Source organism: Hyaena hyaena, unplaced genomic scaffold (assembly GCF_003009895.1).
Source record: "Hyaena hyaena isolate Hyena2069 unplaced genomic scaffold, ASM300989v1 scaffold_563, whole genome shotgun sequence".
In the NCBI taxonomy this organism is placed as follows: domain Eukaryota; kingdom Metazoa; phylum Chordata; class Mammalia; order Carnivora; family Hyaenidae; genus Hyaena; species Hyaena hyaena.
In genome coordinates this window covers 155,045-177,215 of record NW_024081197.1, presented here as the reverse complement: position 1 = coordinate 177,215, position 22,171 = coordinate 155,045, and the positions used below count along the sequence as shown (strand labels likewise).

The 22,171-nt window shown below is 33.5% G+C and overlaps 1 protein-coding gene across 7 annotated transcripts in view; it reads right to left on the bottom strand.

Moving 5' to 3' along the window:
- Positions 1 to 22,171, bottom strand: part of SCLT1 (sodium channel and clathrin linker 1) — a 201,144-nt gene that overhangs the window by 171,003 nt on the left and 7,970 nt on the right. For 6 of the 7 annotated variants that reach the window (XR_005532488.1, XR_005532487.1, XR_005532489.1 and 3 more), the window contains exons 2-5: positions 19,543 to 19,610; positions 11,820 to 11,878; positions 10,888 to 10,960; positions 7,625 to 7,680 (exon numbers count right to left, since the gene is read on the bottom strand). Coding sequence is in view for 4 of the 7 variants with exons in the window: in XM_039256271.1 (XP_039112202.1) it covers positions 7,625 to 7,680; positions 10,888 to 10,960; positions 11,820 to 11,878; positions 19,543 to 19,610 (256 nt within the window). In the remaining 3 variants the exon portion in view is untranslated. The remainder of the gene's footprint in view (positions 1 to 7,624; positions 7,681 to 10,887; positions 10,961 to 11,819; positions 11,879 to 19,542; positions 19,611 to 22,171) is intronic. The other variant, XM_039256273.1, reaches the window with a different exon arrangement.

The window sequence follows — 22,171 nt, the reverse complement described above, 5'->3', positions numbered from 1 at the left end:
GCCGATTTGACAATAAATTACATTAAAAAAATAATTAAGCTCTTAATTTTAGTTTTCAATTCTTTTCATCTCAGGAGTTGGATTAAAATGTAGTTAAAATTATTTGTGCCTGTTTTTTGTTATTTCCAACTTTACTGTAGGTGTTATTTATGACTTTTTAAATTCATATGTGTGTATACAGTGAGGAACATCTGCAGTCCATGTCGATGTTTACAAAAATTTCATAGGCCTTTGGAAACAATAGTGTATTGTTGTTGGCTGATATGAGTGCATAAAAACATAAATACACATACTCAACTTATTATTGTTCTTTCTTTCCTCTATATCCTTATGCTTATTTTTATGCTTTATTAGACTTATTTTTGTCCTTATTTTCTTTGAAATATATACATAACAATATATTTGTAAATACTTATTATATGAATTTTATCTCATTCTCCAAGTATACTAGAAATATAACTGAGAAAATAAAACTATTTAATTACCACAAAGATTTAGGGAATTAATCTTTTTCAAAATAATCCTTTTTTATGTTTTTTGAAAGTTAGATATCAATAATTTAATTATGTTCAACAAATATTTGAAGAGGTAATACAAACATGATAGTAAAAGACAGTTCTGGCTCTAACTGTATTTATTCTAATATGTAATAGGTCAAAATATAAGAACGTGGGGAAAATAAAAAGAAGAAAGTTCCATTATTTTGGACAGCTTGACTGTACGAAAAGAAATCATACAAAGCTTTGTGGAGGTAAACAATGTTTTCCTTATTATTTATAACTAGTAGCATTCACTTTTTATGCTGTCACCACTGATTAGCTGATCTCTACTTTACTGCAGTTTCTAGAAAAAGCCACTCTTACAGGTTTAGCGAGCTGTGAAACTGATTTGCTGAGGGAACAGATAAATATGCTAGTTAGGAAGCTGGACAATCAAGAAGTAACTATATCTACTGCCGGTTCCAAGATCACCCCTTCTTAGAGGAGCTCCTGGGATTAGGATTACTGCCATAATAGAATAACCTGCAGAACACCATGCCTTAGCTTCAACAGAAGCAGCTGCCCAGAATTATTAACTCTAGAGCTACTCTACACTTGTTAGATTCTCAACCACAAAAACAGACCCTCAGATACTGCTTTTCTTACTACTTATTTCCTAATTTAGGTCTCTCACAAGTATTTATTGGTAACAGAACCTAATTCATATCCTGAACTAGGTTTCAGTTTTCCAGCCTCTTGCAGTACAGGAAGACATATATATATATTTAATGTTTTATATATTTTTGAGAGACAGAGAGACAGTGTGAGCAAGGGAGGGTCAGAGAAAGAGGGAGACACAGAATCCAAAGACAGGCTCCAGGCTCTGAGCTGTCAGCCCAGAGCCTGATGTGGGGCTCAAACCCACGAACTGTGAGATCATGACCGGAGCTTAAGTTGGACCTCAACCGACTGAGCCACCCAGGCGCCCCACAGGAAGACCTACTTAAAAGAAGTTGGAATAGCCAAACTATATCATAGCTGCATTACTTATTATGATTTCACAATTTAATTAAATATGACTCAAAGTGATAAAATTAAAGTATTTTAATTTTATGAAACCTGAACTGAAAATGAAAGGCTCAATGAAGAGGAGTCATTAAATAACTGCTATTGAAAGGGTAAGTAATTACAAAAACTCAGGAAAATAATAAAATCACAGAAGATCAAAAGATCAAAAGGATCTCTAAGGTTTTACACTTCAAAGAAACTTGAACTGGGAATTATAAAGAATACATTTTATGATTTATGCGTAAAAGATGATAAAGCACTATTCAACAGTGCAATGTATACAGTAGTAAGAAGAACACAAGGGCCTTGCTGTTGTGAAGAATACATTTTAGTAGATTAAGACAAAAAATAAGGAAGCAAATAAGTAATTTCAAGTAGCAATGTATGCCATAAATAAAATAAAATTATATTAGAGAAGAAAGAAAAGGGAAGAGTGTAGAAACAGATAGATAATGTGGCCAGGGAATGTTTTCCTGATAAAAGATCTAAACAAAGGGAAGGAGACAGTCCCATACAGATCTGGAGAAGAGCATTCTAGGCAGAAGAAACAGGTAAGGTGTTCTGGCAGAAACTGGTCTGCCAGGTTTCAGAAAGCTAAGTAAGAAGGCTGGTGTGACTAGAGATTAGTAATCAAAGGGAACTGTGGTTAGAGTGTATGCACATACAACTAAATATACAAAAACAACTCAGTTATAAACACAGACATAGAAAAAACAGAGACACAGGTGACTTTACATGAGATTCAAAACTGAAACTGAAAACTCTTAGGAGTTTTGCAAACCTTTGGGGAGGGTCTTCCTTACTGCGCCTCAAGTAGCACCAGAGTACCGGTGCTTACCATGTAATCCCAGAGAGTTCTCTCATTCAAAAAGAGGTCAAATATGTTCATCTTCTGCTATTAGAAAAATGAACCAAGTTTGGGGGTTGAGAATACCATTTTTTGGATATTAGTAAAAAATAATGGCTTTATTATTGCTTTTATAAACATATACAAATTTCTGAAATTTCAAATAAACATTTAACATGTGTTCATAGGATCCTGTCAACATTCATGAATGAGATTAGGGAAGCTGAAATCAAATTTAAAATCATACCTCTCATGTATTATTAATTAGTCAAATTATGAGAATAGATGAAAATAAGTATAAAAAACAATTCCATTTTATAATGCTACTGAAATCTTCTACATCATAGACTGATAATTATAATCTTAAAAACAGAAATCAATCAGAAAATAAAAACAGTAAAATAAATAATATGCTCAATACCACTAGCTTTAATTTATTAAATAACTTTATATTCCTTCCTGTTAAAGTTTTGAGTCCTAAAGCTACATTTATACCTAAAAAATCCCACAAAGACCATTTATCAAAAAAGATTGTTGCATTAAAGACCAGATAACACAAAGATTTTGCAGTGGAAGATCACAACATGTACCAGAGGATAGTCAAACTTTTCTGTAAAGGGCCAGATAGTAAATGTTCTAGGCTCTGAGCGCCATTGACTGTTTCAACAATTCAACTGCAACAGCACAGAGCAAAAGTCACCACAGACACAATAAATGAGTGTGGCTGTGAGCCAATAAGCTTTTATTTACAAATAGAGATAGCAAGCCAAATTTGGTACATAGGCTGATACAGTTTGTGAATCCCTGACAAATGCAATTAAGTCTCTATATCAGTTAGTATATTTTGGCTATAAGTAACAACATGCATAACAAAAAATAAGGATTGTCATTTTTGTCTGTTTTAACACTGAAGTATTCACTTGATTAGTGCCTGGTACTTACTAAGCACTCAATAAAATTTGTAAATGAATGAATGAATGGGAATGTTTTATTTCCTTATCTAATATTAAATTGGAAGGGTAAGTGGTTCCATATTTCTTTTAGCAATTCAATAATATAAGGACCAAAGGTGTTCTCATCTTTCCCTTCTTCCAATCTTCATATCTACCCCCATGATTACAAAAACGGCTATACCAGCTTCACATATCACTTTCAAAAATAACAAGCAACGGGAAGGAGGTAAAGCTTTCTTCTTGCCTGCTTCTTTTTATCAGGGAGAAAATTCTTTCCCAGAAGCTCTACAACAGACTCCCTTATACTCCACTGGTTAAAAGTAGGGTCACATATTCCTAGACCAATCCCTGGCAAAAAGAAAAATCAAACTGGTTTAAATAAAAGACATATCACTTAAAATTTTGGAAGCAGTTCATCTTATCTGAGCACAATGATAGTGGAAGAAAATCAGAGTTAAATGAATGAAAGAAGAAAAATGGCTCTAATGGAGGCAAGAAATAAGTCTTTCATACCCTGAATAATAAAGTAACAAATAATAAAAATTAGCATTTAGTGTCAAAGTGCTGTACATATATCTCTACATTTAATTATCTTTCCCAATTTCCTTCCTCTGTTTTGAGGAGAGAAGATGGGATTAGAGAAAAAAAGAGGACAAAACCAACAACACTGTATTCTCAACACGAACTAAATTTCAAGGAATAGACTTAAAAAATGAGAGGGAGGAAGAGAAAATAGTTTTTCACCTCTTCCTTAGCCTGATTTAAAATGACTTCATTATTTCCTATTTGTAGTCAATTCCCAGATAACATACAACCATATAAAAATGTAAATATTAAAATGTTCCAAAAACTCAGTAACATAAAATTGCATACTATTATACAATCCATGTCACCGCTAGCTTCCATTATTCAGAACTGACCATGTATACGTACTTAAATATTTTTCTTAAAAGTGATAAACTTTTTTTTAAGTTTTTAAATGTTTATTTATTTTTGAGAGAGAGAGAGAGAGAGAGAGTGGGTAAGGGGCAGAGAGAGAGGGAGATACAGAATCTGAAACAGGCTCCAGGCTCTGAGCTGCCAGCACAGAGCCTGACGTGGGGGCTCGAATTCACGAACCGTGAGATTGTGACCTGAGCTGAAGTCAGACACCCAACCAACTGAGCCACCCAGGTGCCTCAGTGATATACTCTTTTGAGCTTGCAGCCCTTAACTGCAATACATAATTAAAAGTAGGATGTTGCCCTAAAAACATAAGTAGAAATCAGTTTAAATCTGGACAACATTTTCAAGTTACTAAAAGTGCCTTTTTAATAAGCTCAGAATCCATTTTTCCCACTTTCCTATTGTACTAGGAATAAATACATTCATAAGACACAACCACATTACTGTTAAATAGGTAAAGGCAGATTTTTAAAAGACTGGCTTAGAAAGACCTGGACATGAAAGGAAGTTAAATATGTTGAGTCAAATATAGGAAACAAAAGGATTATCTCAAGCATTTAATATACCTTTTCTATCCCAAAATACATTAAAATACAAGATTAATCTACATACATCAGTGATTCAAAAATGTTAGCAATGAGGAACAGCATTGGTTATTTAATAATTTTTTTGAGAAAGAATAGTAAACCATAAAAAATTAAAGTCAGAAAAACATTTCTAGGGGAAAAACACAAATGAGAAAAACTGAAAACCCAATTTAAAAAGTTATACTTTAGCAAACATATGATGCTTTCAGAAATTAGAGAGGAGAAATAGTGAAAATGTGTTTTTTAAAATGGAAGGGAAAAGATGACAAAATAGTCATAAGACAAACGAATTCCATGGGAATTCTAGTTTATTCTTGAGAGCAACATGTTTCACACTAAAATAAATAAAAGGAAAGTAGTATATAACGTACCAAAATGCAAAACAAAAGAATGTTAACTTTATTTATTTATTTATTTTTAATGTTTTATTTATTTTTAGGAGAGAGAGAGAGACAGACAGCGTGAGCAGGGGAGGGTCAGAGAGAGAGGGAGTCACAGGCTGAAACAGGCTCCAGGCTCTGAGCTGGCAGTCAGCACAGAGACCGACGCGGGGCTCGAACCCACGAACTGCGAGATCATGACCCAAGCGAAAGTCGGACGCTTAACCGACTAAGCCACCCAGGCGCCCCAAAAGAATGTTAACTTTAAAAAAGCCCATGCTTCAAATGAATTTGGAACTAAAAGAATTTCATTTATTTACTTTTTGGTCTAGATATGCAGGCAGCAACAAAATATCTATCAGATTTCAGCCTAACTGCATGATCTTTAAAAGTTAAAGTTACTGGGGCACCTGGGTGGGTCTATTGGTTAAGTGTCTGACTTCAGCTCAGGTCATCTCACAGTGTGTGAGTTCAAGCCCCATGTCAGGCTCTGTGGTGACAGCTCAGAGCCTGGAGCCTGCTTTGGATTCTGTGTCTCTGCCTCTCTCTCTTCCCCTCCCCTGCTCATGCTCTGTCTCTCTCTTTCTCAAAAATAAGTAAACAATTTTTTAAAAAGTTGAAGTTAAGAAACTTAGGACAGAATAAAACTTAAACATTTTTAGCCAAAAATACAAGGTCTTTATGATCATAGACTGAGAGAAGATTTGTTAGAGACACAAAGAAAAACCGTATGAAGAAAGATGAATAGACTCAACTACCTTAAAATTAAAAACAAAACAGAAAATTCTGTCCATCAAACATATCAGAACCTGGGAACAGATCTATGAAAACACCTATTGTCTACCATGTTATATGGTACTGCGGCAACATTATTCATTCCCTTTCCTTCCCATATATAGCCTTTATCATGGAGGCCTAAAGTCCAAAACTACATTTCTCAGAGGTCCTTGTAGCTGGAGCTATGGGTGGGATTAAAGTATCACCAGTGAGAAGCACTTTAGGGGGATATGGAAGACACAAGTGAGCTGAGAATATTTTTCTGTTGGTAAGACAGATAGCAACCAAAACTGGATAGACATGATGGTCTCTTATAGTCAATTCCCTGTGCCTCACTTTCCAATGTCAAGTCTCCCGTTTTATGGAAATGATGCTGTAGGAGTCGCAACAGAAATGGCAGCAGCACCAAAAATTCCTGACTTCAGGATCACAGCCCCTAAGTTACAATCCTAAAACTAGTGATCTTGAAGTACTTAAACTTAAGTAAGTGATTGAATCCCTTCCTGTCTGAAACTTCTACAGTGGTTATGGTTTACAGTATTGTTATTACACTGACACAGATTGGCATACCAACAAATATTCAGAATACAGATTATATAAAGTGCTTTGACAATTTAATAAGGGAAAGATAAACAGAAAATGTAAAAAAGAAATGAACAAGCATTTCATGAGAAAAGACTACATGGGTAAATAAACATATGCAAAGTAGTTAACCATATTGATATTCAGGGAAATGTTAAATTATAACCACAATGAAAAACAACCTAAGACTCAAAATAACAAAAATTAAGAAACCTGGTAAGATTAAGTGCTAATAAAAAGATATAGATCAATAAGAACTCCTAAATATCACAGGTGGGAATGTAAATTGGCATAACCACTTTGGAAATTGAGTTGGCATATACCATAAAACTGAATATTCACATAATCTATGACCCAGCAATTTTGTCCCTTGAAACTCTTGTACTTGATTGTGCGTGATACTGAGTAGGAAAAAAAAAGTCCCAGAAGACTAAAGATACAATTTTAATATAGCTGAAAAAAAACACACAACTAAATAATATATTGTTAGGGATACAGACACCTACAACAAAATTTAAAAACCAAGGTAATTATAAACACAAAAGCCAACAAAGTGTTAACTTCTGGCAAAGGGAAGGAGAGGAATGGGATAGAGAAGGAAAATATAGATAGATGTACCAGTATTGGTAACCTTTTTAGCTCTTAACTGGATGGTGGATTGAAGGTTTTTATCAGTATGTTTCATAACATACATGATTATTATAAACTGTATTGTTAATGATTGCTAATATGTATAAAATATTTATTACATACTCTATTTTCCTTTATAGTCAGTCTCATGAAATAGGTTATTATCTCCAATTTATAGATGAGAAAACTAAAGGACAAAAAGGTTAAGTAACTGTCCAAAGTCACATAGCTGGTTAAGTAATGGACCTGGGAGTCAAACAGGAAATCAGGGTCCAGGGTCTGCACTCATAACCAGTATACTACATGAATAAAATATAAAATAACAAAATAAACATTACCTAGGATAACAATAAAAGAATCAAGTTAATTCATCTACCTTTCATTTTCCTTGATGACAGTTTGAAGTTGTAATTTCATCTCACCCATCTGTTTCTGAAAGATTAAAATATGGTCATAGCAAAACATTTTGCAGACAGTTCTCTACTGTCTATTCATATGCAAGCAGTCGGACTGTATAACACAAGTATACTGGTAAGAAACAATGATTCTTTACCTCTAATAACCACTAGTAAATATGGATATTTTAATGACACATGGAACATAATAAAACATTCATTTTGAAATAAATATAAAAATTTATGACAGAAATATTTATAACTGCAACCCTATGGTTTATACATGTTCACAGAAACACAGATGAAAGATATTCCTCAGTATGTCACTATAACAGATGCCAGATGATCCCCATACCCTGAATATAGTTTAATTCACTTTAAATAAAGCCCATAGCAAAGCTTATATTTGAAAAAGTATAACATTAACAGTGAAAAAGAAAATAGAGATTTTTTTTAGCAATAATTCACTTAGTCTCTTATTCATCACTTTTATTAATTGTCTAAACTCTCCACGCAATACAAAGTTGCTATGGTAAACTCGTATGGTCACTAACATATACTTTAATGGGAAAAATGGTAAAAAAAAAATCACTAAAATACAAGAATAAAATATTGTAAACAGAGGGAGATTGGCATGATTAATTCTCTTTGAGGAGATAAAGGGATTGTAAAATTTTAACAGGAAGGAAAGGCAAGGAAAGGCATTACAAAGCAAAGAGGCAAAAAAACTAGATAACACAGGAACAGTACTTGGCTCTCAGTGAGAGTAAATGGGCAAGAGTAGAGTAGGAAGGAGGCCATGTAAAATAACACTTAAAACAAACTGCAATCAACTCATGATATGTCCACTCATCTTGATTGGGTATCCTAGGCTCAAGGAGAGGACCCAAACCTGGAGTGAACCTGGCAAGCGAAGGCTGGAACAGGCAATGCTCTAAGCCTTTTTGTCTCCCTCTCAACCAAAGAAGCTCAAGGCAGCTTGGTGTAGGAAATCAGTAACAGCCAATTCTAAATATAATTCTGGCTTTGGGAAAGGTGAACCTTTCCAGGTCTCTGCTGTGAATGAATCACAATTAAACAAAAATGAATGAATTCACTACCAGATGACTGAGAACTGACCATACATTGAGCAATATGCAATGAAAGAAAACTAGAAAGGCTGGCAGTAGGTCTTGAATGCCATGCTAATAGATTTGGATTTTATTTAGCAATTATTTTGATTTTGTCATTTTTAACAAAAAGTGATCTTGTACAATCTTGCAAGATCTTTAAGCATTGCAAAAATGTTGGTTTATCTTAAAAAAATACTTACTCAAATTATCCAATTAGAATATGTATGCAATAGCTAAGGTTAAGAGTAAATTGTTATGATCACTCTAAACATTCTTTGCTATATTTTAAAATAATAGTTGGAAGGAAACAAAATCTCACAGCAGCAGCAAATTTTCCCTTAATTACATTCTTGAAAGAAAAATTTTCATATAGAGAATTATAGTGATAACTTTTCTTGCTTATAAGAATAAACTGTTTTTAGTGGGTCAATAAACCCTAAGAAATAGTTCTAATGAGTAATATCTATATGAACAACTGTTTTTTAGAAGTAGCTGCTAGTATCTTTTCTCCCTAAAAGTATCAACTACTCTTGTTATAGACCTTTGTTTGGGCTCTCTGCTACAGTTTCCTCTCTCTTGTAATTAATTTTATAATCATCCTTAGACTGAGAATGCTAATTTTAAATTAAAATTTAAAACTTAAATTCAAGATAACTAGCTATCCCATTTTATAACAATCAAACCAAAACCAACCAACCACATAACATATCATTAGGGCAATTCTGTGAGTGAATTCAGTAGAAACTCTAAATTCACTAAAAATAAAAGCAAAATGCCATTTGTGCTGAAGAGAGCTTTCTGATACTCTTTGTTAATTAGAAAGATTAAAAGACATTACTATGGTTGGTTCAAATTTAAATAAACACAGGCTCAAAAAAAAAAAAAAAGGACATAGTAAAGACTAGGAAAACATCTATTTAACATATGATAAAACAGGAACTGCAATTTAGAGAAATGCTTGTTTGTTAAATTTGGGTCTACAGGATCACTTTGTAAGTTTATATATTAGAGGATTAATCTTGATGAAAGTATAAATAATTTCAAATGCAATGGAAAACCCAAATTTATTTTTAAAGGATATAAACATAAGAATAAACACATGTATTCTTTCAGTAAAAATAGAATTACCCTACAACACAGCAATTGCACTACTAGGAATTTATCCAAAGGAGAAAGGAGTGCTGATTCAAAGGGGCACATGCACCTCAATGTTTATAGCAGTGCTGTCAACAATAGCCAAATTATAGAACTAGCCCAGATGTCTATGAACTGATGAACAGAGTAAGAAAGCAATTTGGGGGACAGTTTAAAAGTAAGGTTACATTTATTTTACATTGTAGAAACACTGCATTGAATTAGCCAATAAATCACACTCCCATGGCTTCACAGAAGGAAGAAGTTAACATGTCACCACTTTCTATAGAAAAGCTCAACAACCATGATTTTCCATATACCCTAATGTAACTGCCTACTAATATTTCAGCCATCTGTAGCATTGTCAAAAATGAAAAGTAAAATGTGGTTTTTATGTATATATAATGAAAGACTACTTAGCAAGGAAAAAGAATGAAATCTTCACATTTGCAACAATGTGGATGGAAGTGGAGGGTATTATTTTAAGTGGAATAAGTCAGAGAAAGACAGATATATGATTTCACCCACATGTAGAATCTGAGAAACTTAACAGATGAAGAAAGAGAAAGGGAAGGAAAATAAGATTAAAACAGAGAGGAGGGAGGCAAACCATAGACAACTTTTAAATCAGAGACAAACTGAGGGCTGATAGGGAGTGGATAGGTGCATAGAGGTGGGTTAAATGGGTGATGGGCATTAAGGAGGGCAGTTTTCAGGATGAGCACTGGGTACCCTATGTAAAAGGTGAATCACTGGGTTCTACTCCTGAAGCCAAGACTACACTGTATGTTAACTAACTTCAGAACAAGGTAAATTAATCAAAAAAAGAAACTGAAGATAAATCTTTAAATATACACACACACCCTGTTATTGAGAGCCAAGAATTTTTTAGTTATAGCTAAATATGTTACTCCTCATCAATGTTTTTGAAGAGTATTTTACTTTTTTCTTTTTTATAATAAGATATTATAAAAAACTTGAAATCTATGAATTCATACCTGGTAATAATCCAGCTGCCCATTTAGTTCTTCCAGATGCTTATCATACTCAATAATTAGAGGAGCTAAAAAACTAAAGAAAAAATACATAATTTCAAAAATCTCATATTCTGTTTAAACTACTTTAATATATAACATGTGAATTAAAGAAAACATCAACATTTTATGTTAAATGTATCCATAAAAATCAGTATTTTGCCTTTTTTGTGTTCTCACTCTTAGCTCAATATTTCAGATACTGTCAAATAATCTGGGAAGGGGAAGTAATGAAGAAGGTCAAGACAACTGCCAGTTGACCCTTGAGCTGAACCTGGGCAATTGGAGGCCTCTCCCCCACCTTCCCTTGTCCTTGGAATGTGTACTTTCCTTGTCTTCTTCACACTCAGAAGCAGCTCCAAGGATACAGCCTTAAGATAGTAATGTGATGCTGAGGGTGTCTGTACTGGGATGTAAGTGAACCCAGTTAAGGCCTCTTGTATATGTGACTGAACCCAGTTAAAGCTTCTACACAAACTTTTAAGATTATGGCAGTCAGGTGAGGAAATTTAGTTGTCATGCCGTGTCCCAAGACAAGATAACTCATAAATAAGTTCTATTGCTTCATAAATTTACCACCTACCAATCTGGAGTGGTCTGCCTCTTCCCTCAGTCTGTCCTTGCCCTCCACATATGGGGGCCAGTTTCAGATTACACCTATATTACACCTGGAAGCTCTGGAGGACATTGCAAATTAGGAGGAAGATAAAATCACCCCAGTTGAAAACTACTCTTATAGATTATAATGTTGGCTTTTTCCCCCTTGTATATTCAATGACAGATCATTTAAATTTAATTATAGCAGACCAAGAAATAAACAATACCAATATTAAAGGATTTATTTTAATAATAAATATATTTAAGAAAATAATACTTTTCTGGTAACTCAAACATACCTCTGGTCAATTAGTGTGTTTTCTAATGTGTCATCTCCATCTCCTCTGAAGACAGTTTTCTATAACAGAGAATATGCATCTTAAAATGTTTTCTTACATCATTGAAGCCCAAAATGACAGTAGTTTAAAATTAAATACAGTGAAAAATTTCAAACTTAGAAAAATCCATTAATGCAATTTAAAAAAATTAGGAAAGAGGAAGAGAAACAAGTAATCATTTAAATTGATATTGAAAGGTATTTGGTAAATTTTAACATCCATACATAATAAAAAACTCCTGGCAAACTCAAAATAGGAAGAATTTTCTCAATTTGACAAAGAATATCTATCAGAAACCTATATCAACTACTATCTTTCGTGGTGAAACATCAAAAGTGCTGCATTAAATAGAGTATAATACAAGGTTGCTCACTATCACTGCTAAATTCAACACTGCACTAGAATTACCTAGAAAACTCTATGTATAATCCACCAATTGTTAGGTCTAATAAGACAATACAGTAAGTTACCCAATAGAAGATCAACAGAACAGCTTTCCCAAGTGCCAGCAATAATTTGGAAATGTAAAAAGAAATAATACCTTTTTACTACTGTAACAAAAGGTAACACTTGAGACTAAAAAACAAAAAAAGCTATAATTTTATTGAAAAATTAGCTTTACTGAAGAATATATAGGAAATATGTAAATTTACTAAGGAATAATGTTACATAAAGTATTCAGCATAATTCCTGACATGTAGAGAGCTCTTAATAAATCTTAGCTATTTTTTAAATTTCTTTTTTCTTAATATGGGGGAAAATCTATTGGCTAACCAAGGCATATGTTATGAGCGTTCGACCAACATGGGATGGATTAGCTCTCAAAATATAAAGCCTCAGCAGATATGTTCACATGGATCCAGTACTATAAGATGAATTAAACAAAAAGAAAAGGTAATCTTTCAGCGAGAACCCTGATGGATTAAAGAATAAACACATCCAGTAGTCTATGTGATTTCAGAAGGGGATTTATTCAATCCTAGACTATTAAAAAATAGTTATTGTGTTTATTAAGGAATTAATTAAGGGACAAGGGATATTTTAACTTTCAATTATTTTAGCTAACTTTCTCAAAAGTTAGCTAAAATCTTCTTGGGATGACTAAGTGGTTCAAATCTAAAAATATTTCTTAGAAATTTTTATAAAAATCAAATCAACTAGCAATATTATGACTAATAGCTAGAGATGGATGGCATTCTATAAAATAATAATTCAAGCTCTCATTAACCTTCCACCCATCAATTATAAGTTTCCTAATTGTTACTCTTAGCATGTTTCACTCCACATTACCATTCTTTTAAATATTTAGTAATCTCCTAGTGTTTACTAAATTAAGTCCAAACTCCTCAATTTAACTCATTCAAGCCCCTCTACAATGTAAATACAATCTATCCTTCCTAATGTTATTTTCCGTTACTTCTCTCATATATAGCAAACACAATTTGAAAAAATGAAGTATGTTTTACTCTCTAAATCCAACTCTTTCTCACCTCCTTTGGCTTCTCATCATGCAATGCTCTCCACTACCCCTTCTTTTAGCTCCCACTCAAGTTCTTTTAAAATTTTACCTATTTTTCAGTACCCATCAAACATGCTACATCCTTGAGGAAACTTTCTAATCTCTAACTATATATGATCACCTTTTACCCCCTGATACTCATTTTGGCTTTAAGACTAAGATACGAATAATATACCTTTTACCTCATTTATTTAACATTTGTCTCAAACCCATATTTATTAGTCTTTAGGTTCCTGTGAAATAGTAATATTATTATACACATTTTCATAGCACTAAAGTTCCTGGCATAGTGCCTTTCATAAAGGAGGTGCTCAGTATGTATTGGTTAAACTGAATTCTATAAAGACACAGCTTTGAAACTGTTTTCTAATGATAGTTACTAATGAAATGCTAATATAAGAATAAATGACCAATAATCCAAATCATAAAAATTATGATCAAAGGGCACCTGGGTGGCTCAGTTGGTTAAGAGTACAACTTTTGATCTTTGCTCAGATCATAATCTCACAGTTCATGAGTATGAGTCCCATGTCAGGCCTGCTTGAGATTCTCTGTCTCCTTCTCTCTCTCTGTCCTGACTCACTCGCATTCTCTCTCTCTCAAACTAAAGAAACTTAAAAAAATTATAATTATAAACATAATAAAAAATAAAAAACTCTAAAAAAATATAGACTCAGTAATTCCCACTTGCTAGTGAAACTTTTAGAATAAAAGTATATATGACTTAATAACTCATGATCTAGTGGAAAAAATCAAGTTGGGAGGATAAGACAGATATTCACTACACAAGCATTTACATAGGGGCACCCGCTGCCTCAGTCAGTGGAGTGTGTGACTCTTGATTTCACGGTTGTAAATTTGAGCCCTAGGCTAGATGGAGAAATTATTTAAAAATAAAATATTTTTTAAAAAAAGCACTTATGTGGGGCGCCTGGGTGGCTTAGTCGGTTAAGCGTCCGACTTTCGCTTAGGTCATGATCTCGCGGTTCGTGGGTTCGGGCCCCGCGTCAGGCTCTGTGCTGACTGCCAGCTCGGAGCCTGGAGCCTGTTTCAGTCTGTGACTCCCTCTCTCTCTGACCCTCCCCTGCTCATGCTGTCTCTCTCTCTCTCTCTCTCCTAGAAATAAATAAAAACATTAAAAAAAAAAAATTTAAAAAAAAAAAAGCACTTATGTGTATATGTATTACTATATGTATACATGTTATTTATATATGATATTACTTGAAATATAATTGACATATTTAGTTTCAGATGTACAACAGAGGGATCTGACAATTCTACACATTGCTATGCTCACCATAAAAATAAAGGATTTATAAATATGCTTTTTATATTCCCTAAACAAAAATTAAATAAATTACCATAAATAAAAGCCACATATACAGAATTTTATATATCTTGAATCTTTAATAATGGACACTGTACAACTAATTTCTACTTATTTTTATCCCAAGATCACTTACTGAGATGATGGTGAGAGTAGATCACAGAAGAAATGCCAGTTATACTGAATTATAGTTGGGTAGACAAATTTTCTGGACACTTTTCTTCCTCTGAGGAAACTATCTGCTGTCTAAATATTCTAATTAGGGGAGCCTGGTTGGCTCAGTTGGTTAAGCGTATGACTTCAGCTCAGGTCATGATCTCACGCATCATGGGATCATGGATTCAAGCCCCGTGTCAGGCTCTGTGCTGACAGCTAGCTCAGAGCCTGGAGGCTGTTTCAGATTCTGTGTCTCCCTCTCTCTCTGACCCTCACCTGCTCACACTGTCTCTATCTCTCTCTCTCAAAAATAAATAAAACATTAAAAAAATAATGTTTTAGAGTGTTGTACGTATCATTCTTATTATGAAAAGATTGATTTTCATCATTTATCAATGAAGGTTAATGTCGAGTGCAAGAAATTGTTAAATTCTTACCATTGGCTCTTTTTAAAATGCTATATCATAAAATTATCACGGGATGATCAAAAATCAACAAGGTGTTAAACCTGAGTAATTCAGCAGATGGAGAATCTAGAGCTGCATTGTCTAATAAAATAGGCACAAGCCACACATGTCTACTAAATTTAAATTTTATGTATTTAAAATGGAAATTAAACAGGGTGCCTGGGTAGCTCAGTCATTAAGCATCTGACTTCAGCTTAGGTCATGACCTCACCATTCCTTAGCTCAAGCTCCACTTCAGGTGAGCATTGAGCCCCCCTGCAATGGCTAAGCACAAGGCCTGTTTCAGGTAAAATGTGAGCCCCAGGTGAGCCCCACTTCTCTCTCTCCCTCTCTGCTCCTTGTGGGGTCCTTTCTCTGCCTCTCACTCATTCTCTCAAAAACAAATAAAATGAAAATGAAATGAAACATCTGTCATTTGTATTAGCTTCATTTCACGTGCTCCAAAGTCCCATGTGATCAGTGGCTACCATTTTGGACACCACAGGCCTATACATTTCCATCAAAACAGTAAGTTGTATTAGACAGTGCTGGCCTAGAAAGCCAAGAGAGTTGACTCAATTCAAATAGTACAGGTCGTTTGTTATATTTTATCTATTGAGTCTTATATTTTTGAACACATGATCGACAGGAGTAGCCCTTCTGTCCCTTTCAATGTACTTTCAAATAACTAGTATTTGATTATAGTTGAGACCACTGTCCATATATTATGCAAGCGTAATCAAATTCTTTCCTGCTTTAGGGCCTCTTTTTGGTCCACTTCTCTGGCTCCTACTTCAACTTTCAGTGTCAACGTGAATACTACGGCCATAGAGAAGTCTGCTCTTACCGTTCTACCAAAAGTAGATCTCAGCCACAAACACCACTACTACATTGCATACATGGTAATTTCTACTTTAGCACCGTATTTTTTTTCATAGGATATAACAATTTTAATTACTTAATTATTCACTTATATCTCTTCCAAGGAAATAGGATGCTTTGTTGTAGTCATAGCTCTAACCCCAAAGCTTACCCACCATATGCATGCATACAAGATTTCTTGAACTAATAAATTAATGTTTGCTGGGGTGCCTGGAGGGCTCAGTTAAATGTTCGACTCTTGACTTTGTCTCAGGTCATGATCCTGCAGTTCGTGAGTTCAAGCCCCACATTGGGCTCCGTCCGTGCAGACAGTATGGAGCCTGCTTGGGATTCTCTCTCTCCCTGTTTCTCTCATGTGCATGGGCTCACTCTCAAATAATAAACTTAAGAAAATAAATTAATGGTTGTTAAGTCAATGAATATATTTGCATGACGACTGCTTTTCCCTTCTAAAATCTGCTCATACCTTCTTGGCACTATGCTTTAATGTTTATACCTTCTTGGCACTATGCTTTAATGTTTATGCCTTCCTTCTTTGCAACTTGTGTTCCATTTCTTTCCCACCAAGACTATATGTCAATTTAACTTTAATTTTGGCTCAAGTAGAATGCGGCTCAACTAGAAAAGGAAGATATTTTCAAAGTTTTCAGGGAAAATTAACTTATTTTTTATATTCTACCTTGTCCCTCTAGCAACCATGAAGAGGCCTAAAACACTAATCCTTCAGTACACACATGTACTGGTATGGCATACATTATAAAGGGGAATAAACTAGCTTACATGTGAGGAAAGACAAGTATTTAAGGAGGGGAAAAGGTAGGAACAAAGCACTGGGAAAAGAGGGATATTTTCCACCTTCGTGAATAAAATCTTTTTAACATTTGTCATCCAGTCCCCACTACTACACTCTCAGAGAGCAATGCCGCTTGAAATACTTTTTATTTATATAGAAAACACAACATAATCAAAGGAAGACAACTAAATTTCACAACTCTGAAAATGTCATTCAATAAACTGTTATTTATTTCCCTAAGAAACAATACTATATGAAAAATCTTAAGGCTATTCACAAAACTTATTTGATCCAAAGGAAGTCTAAATGATCCTTATATAACGACAGCACTAAAAAATTTTAACTATCACTTATAATAGTTTCTACAGAAAATTAAGTTTGAAATTCCAACTTAAAATACAATAAATAAATATGAAGATCATGTAGCTTTATTTTTCCAATATTAGAAAAGTTTCATAAATATGTTCATTTAACAAAAGTCCTGGCAATTTACCTAGCATGAGGAAGGAGGAGGGCTTTTCACTGGGATTTTATCTTGAAAATACAGAAATAAAAAGCATGAACTATGTATTTCACAAGCTGATCATGGCTTTTTACAATTCCACTTTCACTGTACTTGGCTATAGTTCTCAAATGATGCTGGAAGATAAGTAGGTAGGAAGAAAGATATAATTGTTGAATGAATGGAACATATGTTGTATGAATGTTCATTCATTCATGTTATATGAATGAACATAATTCATTCAACAATTATGAATTGAGCATTTATTAACAAGAATTGTTTTAGGCACCTGAGGAATACAGCTGGACAAAAAGGGGAAATGTAAATTTATGAAGGGTTTCTGCTGCTAATGGCAATCACTAAAGTTAGTGACGACAGATCTTAGCCAGTGCTCCTGGGTCTCACATAACCATTGATAATGGTTTCCTCCTACTTCTGTGTCTTCCTTTACTACAAATAGAAAAAAATAAAACTGAAAACAATTCTTCCCAAATACTTTTTTCACAAACCAGAAAAATGTTTCTGGGGGTGAAGAACCAAAGAATGTATTACATATGGACAAAGATATGGACCATACTCATAGAAAGCAAATTAATTTCCCTCTCACACTCTCATTACTTCAAACTAAGTAGTGAAAGGCAAACTATGTAGTGAAAGACCGATGGGGTTTGGTGTTTTGAGACAACAACAGCAACATGTTCTGAAGAGATGGTGAACTGCAGAAGAATCTTAGGCAGTAATAGTATACTACCATCAAAAATAAGAGGTAAGAATCAAGATTAGATTATGTGACTATAAGAACAATAGCCATAAAAGCACATGTACCTTTAGAGAATTAAAGGAGCTATAATTTCACCAAAGAGTATACTATTAAATAAGACTTTACCATACTTAGCATGTTCTCATGAGGTTTTAATTACTTATAATCACAATGTACAGACAGGTGAATCTAAATAGGGCTACCTCAAGCATTAGTTTCATCTGGTAAAACCATCTTTCATAATCAAGTTAGCCACAGTGTGCAGTAGACATAATACCATGCCCAGAGATCCTCTCGGGCTTTAAAATCAATCTTTGTTTCAAACCTTCTTTCAGGCATATTCTATGAGACATTAAGCAGAAGAAAAAAAACCTAAGAATCTGAGCAAAATTTAAAAGCTGTTGTATTATGAAAGTTTCTCTATCATCTAAATGGTAACAGTTCCTAGTTAAGTATGAATAACGAAGTAACATAAGAAACAGAATATAGTTATTAACATAGCAGATGGATAGTTTTAAGATCCTCTGGACTCTAAGTCTGGTCTTCCTAACTAAAAACACAGAGTAGGCTAAATGTTGACAATACACTAAAGGAAATATTTATAAGGATAAGTATACTCAAGTCGACCAGATAAACTATTCCTTTTTAAGTTCTTAAACACAACTTCCTTTTTAGTATCTTAAAAACAATATGTTTTAATTATAAGATTCATTTATGTTAAAAGCATAACACTTATTAATTCAGTAGGGAGCTATCACTAATGTAGGATCTACTGTTTTTCTTTTAATATTGTGTAACTCAGAGTGCACTAGAAGTATGCCTTCTTGCTCAAAAAAAAAAAAAAGTTTTTTAACAGAATATTTAAATAAGAACATATACCCAAGGAAAAAAAATATTAAAGACAATGCCATATATTGTTTACAGTTTTTAATTAGATTTTCCTTGCCATAATTTATGAGAATTCCAAGTTAAAGCTTATTACTAAATGTATCTTGAGAAAAGATTTTAGGATGTTTCAAAATGTCAATGAATTCTCATTTTAGAACTCAGACATTTTAACATTATACATAATATGTAAGCTCTACCTCTGGGAAAAAAAGTCAATTTCTATCATTAAAGAATTTATATTCATTAAGCAAAAACAGCTTTCCTCCTTACAAGAATCAGAGTTGTAAGCAAAATCGCAAAGTAACTGCAGGCAATCATGCATGAGAATAATCCTCAAAAGAATTTATTTATATAAATATATTTACAACCAAATTGGAACCCAGATCATTGGACCTTAACTAATTTACATACCTGTACTAATGAATATTTGGAAAAATTTTCCATTTGATATCGCCTGAGAACTTCATTTAGTCGTTGATCTGAAACATAGGAAAAAAATATATAGTTTATTGGCTAATGTTCAATATTTAAAAACTACAACTAAGGTAGTTATTATCTGAGATATCCAATGCAAAACTGCTAGCCTCCACTGTCAAAACGAAGCATCAATTTCAGCACAGGTTTTTGGAATTTAAGAAAAGGCCTTTCTCTACATGTAACCCAACCAACCACTGCCAATGGGAAAAAAAATAGCTGCAAAGAACTAACTCTCCTGATTTCATAAATTTTAATTCTCAGTCTCTCCTGGCTTACTTTTCATATTAGCAAAAGTAAAAAAATACTCTCCACTTTTTTGAAATCCTGCTACTAGAAGTGAAAAGAGATGAAAAGATAAACTGTAGCCTTCATTTTTAGAATAGTGAAAACAGGCTGAAATTCTGTTCTAGGACAAATCTCTACATGGAGGAGAAACAGCAGGACAGATTCTGAATTAAACAGGAGTGAGCAAGAGACAACAGAAATGAAGGGCTGGAATCAAGCCAAGTGCTCTCAAAAAGCACAAGGGGATTAAGATTTTTATTCACATCAAGAAAACATACAATAGAACACAGGAAAAATATACAAAACCGATTCTTTCAAGATCACATGGGCCATTTAAAACTGATAATTTACTGTCAATAGAGTAGATCTCAATTTTCAAAAAGGCTGAAGCCAAAGAGCATGTAACTGACAATAACACAATTAAGCTGGAATTAAAAACTAAAACATAAAGGGAAAATTTTAATACATTTTGAAGTTCAGAAATTACTTAATAACCCACGGGTCACAAGAGGAATTACAAAACAAATTTGAATGTATTTTGAACTGAGTGACAGTGAAAATATACTTGCTCAAAAAGAAACCTATAGCTTCAGTTGCACATACTAGGAAAAAAATGTCTTAAGTCAATGAACTATGAGTCAATCCCAAGTCAGAAGAAAAGCAAATGAAACTCAAAGAGCATCAGGTGAAGGAAATAATAAAGATAATCCCGCCCCAAAGATATTGAAAATAAACATACAAAAAATATCAACAAATACGATCATCTCAAAAGTTACAGTAAAAGCATCTAATGAAATTTAAGACAAATTCATGATAAAGTCTCAGGAATGTAATAATAGACATTAATGTCCTTAATACACTAACAGATTCCTATATAAACACACAGCAAACATTGTACTTAAGAATAAGAATGTTGAAAAATTTCCCTTGGAAATTGGTAATAACAAAATGACAAATTCTTTTCATATTTAGTCTCACTCTACTGGAGGTCTAAGTTTATGCAGTTATTAAGGCAAGTAAAAAATAAAAGGTATAAAGACAGAAAAGGAAAAAAATCCCACCTGTCATTATCCATAGTTATGAGTGTGTAGGTATAGGTGGATCCCAGAGAATACATCGATAAATACTTAGAATAATGGCCATGAGAGGTGCCTGGGAGGCTCAGTCAGTTAATCGACTGACTCTTCATTTCAACTCATGATCTCATGGTTGTGGGATCAAGCCCTGCATCAGGCTCTGTACTGGCAGTGCTTGGGATTCTCTCCCCACTACTCTCTCTCTGACTTTCCCCTGCTTGCTTGCTTGCTCATGCTCATGCTCTCTCTCACTCAAATAAATAAATAAATGTTTAAAAAAAAAAAAGAGAGAGAGAATAATGACCTTTAGCATGGTTGCTGGATACAAGGTCAATATAAAAAAATTAATTATATTTCTATATATTGGCAACAAAGTTAGAAAGTAAAATATATCATTTACAATACTATAAAAAAATACAATAGCTAGGAATAAATCTAAAAGATTTAAACAGAGGCACCTGGTGGCTCAGGTGGTTGAGTGTTCAGCTCAATTTCATCTCAGGTCATGATCTAAAGGTTCATGAGTTCAAGTTCCATGTCAGATCCTGTGCTGGCAGTGAAGGGCCTGCTTGGGATTCTCTCTCTCTCTCTGCTGTCCCCTGCTCATCCACTCTCACTCTCTCTTTCTCTCTCCCTCTCAAAATAAAATAATAATAATAATAATAATAATAAAATTGATCAGTGGAAAAAAACAAGCAATGCAAAAATATATTCATGTCATACAAAACACCTGAATTACAATAAGAAGGAAAAAATAATCTTTTTAAAATTGGTTCTAAGTCAACTGGATATCCTCATAAAAAATAAAACATTATACATAAATCAATTCTAGGTGAAATGAAGATCTATGAATATCAAAACAAATCCTAGATAAGAACAAAGAGAATATCTTAAGATCTTAGGGTAGGGAACTTTTTTTTAATTAGAAAACAAAAAGCACTAACCATAAACAGAAAAACTGATAAACTGAACCACATTAAAATTAAGAACTTTTGTTCAAAGACTTTTAAAAGAGTAAAAATACAAGACACAAACACGGAGAAGATATTTCCAACACACGTAAGAGACAAAAACCTTTTATCTAGAATACACAAAAGCTATTAATTAAAAGGCAGACAACCCTATAGAAAACTGGTAAGAAGACATGAGTGGGCACTTCACATAAAAGTTACCCAGGGGACCAATAAACACAGAAAAACTGT